General features: G+C 36.9%; 1 protein-coding gene across 1 annotated transcript in view; it reads left to right on the top strand.

Moving 5' to 3' along the window:
- RYR2 (ryanodine receptor 2 (cardiac)) overlaps positions 1-6355 on the top strand; it is a 620934-nt gene that overhangs the window by 67735 nt on the left and 546844 nt on the right. Inside the window, 1 exon segment of the mRNA XM_011976391.1 lies at positions 4085-4189. Coding sequence (XP_011831781.1) covers positions 4085-4189 — 105 coding nt within the window.

Genomic DNA, 6355 nt, shown 5'->3' with positions numbered 1-6355 from the left:
GCCTCCCAAAGTGCTGGGATTACATGGGGCCATTTTTTAAAGCTGATCTTTGATGAATGTATGAAACTATTTTCCAGTGATTCTGCTTTATTTTTGGGAAGTGGGAACAAAGACCTGGCATGCTACCATGGGTATAACTGTACATTTCAATGCTGTTTGAAGAAATAGACATCTAAATGAAGAAATACTTTTAATTGTTGACTGTAAAAGGTACCAAATTATGCTGATGATTCTGTTACCTAAAATAACTAGACCATTTTTCTTTAGAGCAAAACAGACAACCCTATAAATCTCTGATGTGTATTGTTTTAAGTTTTCCTGAAAGGTAAAACTTATTTTTTTATTTTTATTTTTTACTGTCTCAGCTTTTCTATTACATTTGTGTGTGTAGGGGGAGCTGGGTACAAAGAGAAAGAGAAAGCATCGTGAAGATGACTCAGAACAAAATGGGTGGCGTTTGTAAGAGACAGAGAATTGCCTTTGAAGATTGTTGGCGTGTTTATTTATGCTAACTCCCACTATCTGAAAAAATAGCTGTAGCAGGCTCATTACTCTGTGGAAAAATAAAATTCATTTGACAGGATTAATTCATTTGAAACCCATGTGGTTTTCAAGGTTCTTTAAAATAACGTGAGATATTACAGCAATCCTTACTTTAACATTTTGATCTAAGTGAGGCATGAAACAATTTAAATGCACCCAGAATATAAACTTTTAAGTGTTACCAGAAAGTGTCTTTTCTTGACAATACTGGAACATTTTGGATGTTATGAACAGGTGCATAATTATAGATTTGTGTTTTCAAACACTATTTGTATAGAGTAGAATCCATGTGAGAACTGATTTTAAGAAATGAGCGGTGCTTCGTAATTTCCAGAAATGGAGAGGAATTACAGTATGCAAAACTAATGACGATAGCTCGCTTACTTTAAGTTCTTTTTATGTTCTTGACACTGGGATAAGCTCTCTACATATATTATTTCATTTGTGCATAACAACCCTATGAGAAGGGTATAATTATTATCCAATACTTTTTGGGGAAGGAAACTAAAGATTATAAAAGTTAACAGTAGGTAATGAAGCCAGTATTTTTGCTTAGGTGGTCTGTGTATAGAATTCATGCTCTTAACTATTAGGATATGCTGATTCTAAAGCAATTAATGAATATTGGTCTGAAATCAGTCTAATGGCATGCTGGAAACAGCTCTTACAAACTGCCAGGAGTTGATTGTTAGATATTTTGGATTTTTGTAAGCCAATTTGTAAACTTTGATACTTTGAAATCAGCAATGATTGGAGTATTTACACCACAGAAATGGTCAAATGCGACAAATCAAGGCACTGTTTTTCAAGTCAGTTCACCAGCACACCATTTAATAACATAGTGCCCTTTCAGCAGTGCCGGAGTATAAACCCTCACATTTTAAATGGATATAAATGAAATAAATGCTTACATTAACAGTTTTATTTTACATTAGCATTTGTCTTGATCTCAAGAGGAGAGACTATAATTAGTACGGTTAGAACTTTAAAAATTAAATTTGAGAGCATGTATTCCTAAATTCCATAGTAGAAGAGAGTCCTTTTCCTCGCCTTTGAACTTTTGTGTGAGGATTTTAGAAAGAAAGCCCTTGTCTGACCAACTGCAGAGTGTAAAAGCAGTTAGCTGTGCCGGATTTGAGAGGACTCTTTGCTGGCTGAGATTGTCTGAGCAGGAATGGAAAGTGATTGGGTTGGGTAAACAGGAGCCCGTGATAGGAGGATGGCAGAAGCCAGAAGAGGAAATTTTATTAAAACAACAACAACAACAACAACAACAACAAACAGAACAAAACTTGGGAACCAGTGGGGTTTGTGGGGTCTGAGTAAGCTTTGTGGCCTTATTGTGGGCATCATTTATCCACAAAATAATTTTAACTTTAATTTTAGAACTCTAGTACTTAATTTTTCCTTGTAACCATAAAGCAGCATTTTACGCTGTGATGGAAAATCATTCCAGTGGCAGTGGTTCCATTTAATAAAAATTTCAAACAGTGTCAATTGTAATTTTGATGCATTGCATCAGCTTGTCAAATTGATCCTCCCAATATTCTTTTTATGAAGAAGGCATAACTTGCTTACACGTTATGTTTAATATATTTGTAATGTTCTTCTGATATAAAGATCCTCCATTGAACATTTGCTTGTACCTGGTTGGACTGCATACTGGATCCCGCTTATCTAAGCAAAAGCATACATGCTTAATAACTTAAACGGTTCTCTCTAAGCCACCAACCAGTTCTTTTTCATTATTTATTATTATTTATTGGAAAACATTTCCATAAATTGAACCACAAGAAAGAAATGCACTCACAATTTAACCACCCCAACTGAATTTTCTTCCCTTTTTTCGATTTAATTTTTATTTTTTGAGAACAGGGTCTTGCTCTGTCACTCAGGTTTGCGTACAGTGGTGTGACCATGGCTTTCGGCAACCTCAAACTCCTGGGCCCAAGCATATTCCTCTTGCCTCAGCCCTCTGAATAGTTGGGACTACAGCCATGTGCCTTTTTTTTTCTATTTAAAAAAAATTAAGTCCTGGCACGGTGACTCATGCCTGTAATCCCAGCACCTTGGGAGGCCAAGGCGGGAGGATCATGAGGTCAAGAGATGGAGATCATCCTGGCTAACATGGTGAAACCCCGTCTCTACTGAAAATACAAAAATTAGCTGGGCGTGGTGGTGGGTGCCTGTAGTCCCAGCTACTTGGGAGACTGAGGCAGAAGAATTGCTTGACTCCAGGAGGTGGAGGTTGCAGTGAGCCGAGATCGCGCTATTGCACTCCAGCCTGGGCAACATAGTGAGACTCCATCTCAAAAAAAAATTTTTTTTATATAGATTAATATATGGGAAATACCAGTATAGCTCTCCTACATGCATATATTGTGTAGTGGTAAGTCTGGGCTTTTAGTGCACCCATCACCTGAATTGTGAACAGCCAGTCAATTCTTATCCTCGTTCCTTCACCTCCTGAGTTGAGATTTTGAGAATTTGTGCTGTATTGATTGAGATAGAAGTTTAAGAGAAAGAGAAAAGAAAACGAATGGAGGATGAAAAAATAAAACAATATACATACACACAGAATAGGACCAAGTTAGAGGCAAAATATAGCATCCAAGTTGAATAAAACAAAGTAATCGCTGTCTTGTGGATAAGGAGAATCCTGTGTCTGTGAATATTTTATACTAATTCAGTTTTATATTTGCTTATCTTTAATATTAATTTGAGAAAAGTGCTATTTTTCTGTTCTTTAATTTTTTTTTATCAGCAGACTGAATGGTAAGTTAGAAATGAATGCATAAGAATCAGAGAAATGTGGATTTTAATCCTTAGCGTGAGAATTTTATAACTCTGTGACTTTGGAAAAGGAACCTAACTTCTCTGTTTATCCTGTTCACACAAGACATAGTAACAATCCTTACTATAGACGACCGCAGGAGTTATAGATAAAGCTCCCGGGGCAATGCATATCAGAGTAAGCTGTGTCTCCTTACATTTTCAGAGCTGTTATTGTTGCTCAGCAAATGGCAGCTGTTGCTATCTGTGGTTTTTTTTGTTGTTGTTGTTGTTTTTTGAGACGGAGTCTCGCTCCGTCGCCAGGTCTGGGGGGCAGTGGTGTGATCTCGGCTCACTGCAACCTCTGTCTCCTGGGTTCAAACTGTTCTCCAGCCTCAGCCTCCTGAGTAGCTGGGATTACAGGCTTGTGCCACTGCGTCCAGCTAATTTTTGTATTTTTAGTAGAGATGGAGTTTCACCATGTTGGTCAGGCTGATCTCGAACTCCTGACGTCAGGTGATCCATGCACCTTGGCCTCCCAGAGTGCTGGGATTACAGGCATGAGCCACCGCGCCTGGCCGCTATCTGTGGTTTTTAAAATGTATTAAACGTGAGGAGTAATGACAGTGTTTCTTGATGACTGGGGGACTTGCAGTAGAAAGTTGACAAATACTCTTTCTATGAAAGAAACTGGAGCCTCCTAAGGTAAGCTGGGTCTGGATGCTTGATGAAGATGACACTGCTGACAGCTCTTCCTCTTTCTGTGCAGAATGTGCCCCCAGACCTCTCCATCTGCACCTTTGTGCTGGAGCAGTCCCTCTCTGTCCGGGCCCTGCAGGAGATGCTGGCTAACACCGTGGAGAAATCAGAAGGGGCAAGTACCCAATTTATGTAGACTTGTAGTATTTTAATGAGCTCAGCTACTGTATGAACAATTTCTTTCACAGGTGTCAGAGAGTTTCTTTTTGCTGAAATAAGTCGATGCCTGTCAGTTGGAATTTCCTTAGGATTGACTTTCTGCTTTATCCAGCATATTTGTGGTGTCTTGAAAACTTAAAAAAAAAAAAAAAAATCCAAGCTTGATGTGATCTGTGTCACTAGACCTCGTGCTTATGTCTGTGGTTTAAAACCAACCTTTCTTTGAGCATTTCTATGTTTTCTTGCATTTTCGGAGCTGTTATTGTTATTATTTTAACTCATCGCTTTATGCATGGCTATTTGTCATTAACCTTTATTTCATTTTCAAATGTCTCTCACTATGTGACTATGTTCTGAGCTTTTTCATGGAAAGTAAAATTTCATGGCACTGTTATATATTTTAAGTAACCAAATTTTGGTGATATGGCTTTAGTCTATTGTAATTTTAAAAACAGCTAATCCTTTTCCTCTGAAAATTGATTTTTTTTTTCTTTTCTGAGATGGAGTCTTGCTCTCTTGCCCAGGCTGGAGTGCAGTGGTGCAATCTTGGCTCACTGCAAGCTCTGCCTCCTGAGTTCATGCCATTCTCCTGCCTCAGCCTCCTGAGTAGCTGGGACTACAGGCGCCGCCACCACACCCAGCTAATTTTTTGTATTTTTAGTAGAGACAGGGTTTCACCGTGTTAGCCAGGATGGTCTTGATCTCCTGACCTCGTGATCCACCTACCTCGGCCTCCCAAAGTGCTGGGATTACAGGTGTGAGCCACCGCGCCCGGCCCTGAAATTGTTATGTGGTTTCCTAATGCAAGTATTTTTCTTTCAAAGCCTATTTGGTTATTTTATTTTCAATGAGACTTGCTGTGACGAATATCTGGGCTGTTACCCAGTCTTGACCAATTTATTACAGTTTAGAATTAAGCAGGAGGATTAATGGTCAAATTTTTGTTTCCAGGTTTTTTTAATTTTTATTTTTTGGTATTGTAATTACTGCAGTGCATGGTTTAATAAAGTATAGTATTTCCAGAGATAAAACTGAAAATTTTATTTTGCCATTATTGATCTATATGTTGCTGTTGTTAATCATTACTCTGGTCTGGATGAGTAAAAAGATTAAAAAATGGTAATACATAAATGATTATCCATAGAAATGAGTCATCAGTTATAACATTATTTTCATCAACCTTGTAGTTTTTAAAATTTTAGTGTCATGCAGCTTAGGACTTTACTTGATTTGTGCATTAATTCTAAATTAAATTTTAGCAGTATACTATTATGTGGGGAAGAGAAACTTTAGTGATTTTTATTTGGAATTAGACTAAAAGCTTATTTTACAAAAGCTTGGTATTTTAGTTTTTCGGGTTCAATTTTTGCTTATAGCAAAGTTTGAAATTATTAAAATATATAAAGTTTCTTTTAAAAATTTTTATTCTTTCATGTAAACCTTTTCAGGTACACTTAAATTATGAAAGAAAACAATTCTCAATTTAGTTTCATTTCTACCTGAAATAACCCCTCCTGATTTTTAAACATCCCTGAGTCATATCAACTTTGATATGCAAATGAGCCTTTATAAAGAAAGATCGTTTTTATTTGGCATTAGCATTTAGAAAAATGCATCTTGCCATTTCATCTGTCTTTATAGATAACAACTTAGAACTAACATGCTATAAATTTAATTTTTATATTGCTAAGTTGTGTTTTTTAAATTTAACAACTTTGAGAAGATCTTTTGTCTTCTTCAAATCATGACTTTGGGCTAGGCAAACTCTAAAGTTTCTTGGAATAGAGGAAGTAATTTGAAATACTGTTTTAGGATTTATGGTTTTTCTTGAGATGGGGTCTTGCTGTATTGCCCAGGTTGGTCTTGAGCTCCTGAGCTCAAGCAATCCTCCTGCCTCAGTCTCTGGAATATCTAGGATTACAGGTGCATCCCACTGTACCCAGCTTCTAGGATTTATGTTTTCAAGACATTTATTAGTTAGAATTTCTGGATCTCTTCACATATTTTTATTTAGCTGAATTTAGTTTTGAATTGTTCACTCTCTAGAATGTCTCTATCACAGATAAAGTAGTAATTTGTGTGATGTGTTGAACACTATTTTATAAAGCACAGTATAGTTACC

This window comes from Mandrillus leucophaeus, unplaced genomic scaffold (genome assembly GCF_000951045.1).
Source record: "Mandrillus leucophaeus isolate KB7577 unplaced genomic scaffold, Mleu.le_1.0 Scaffold165, whole genome shotgun sequence".
NCBI lineage: Eukaryota > Metazoa > Chordata > Mammalia > Primates > Cercopithecidae > Mandrillus > Mandrillus leucophaeus.
The sequence above is the reverse complement of the archived record's forward strand: the minus strand, read 5'-3'. Positions and strand labels throughout refer to the sequence as shown.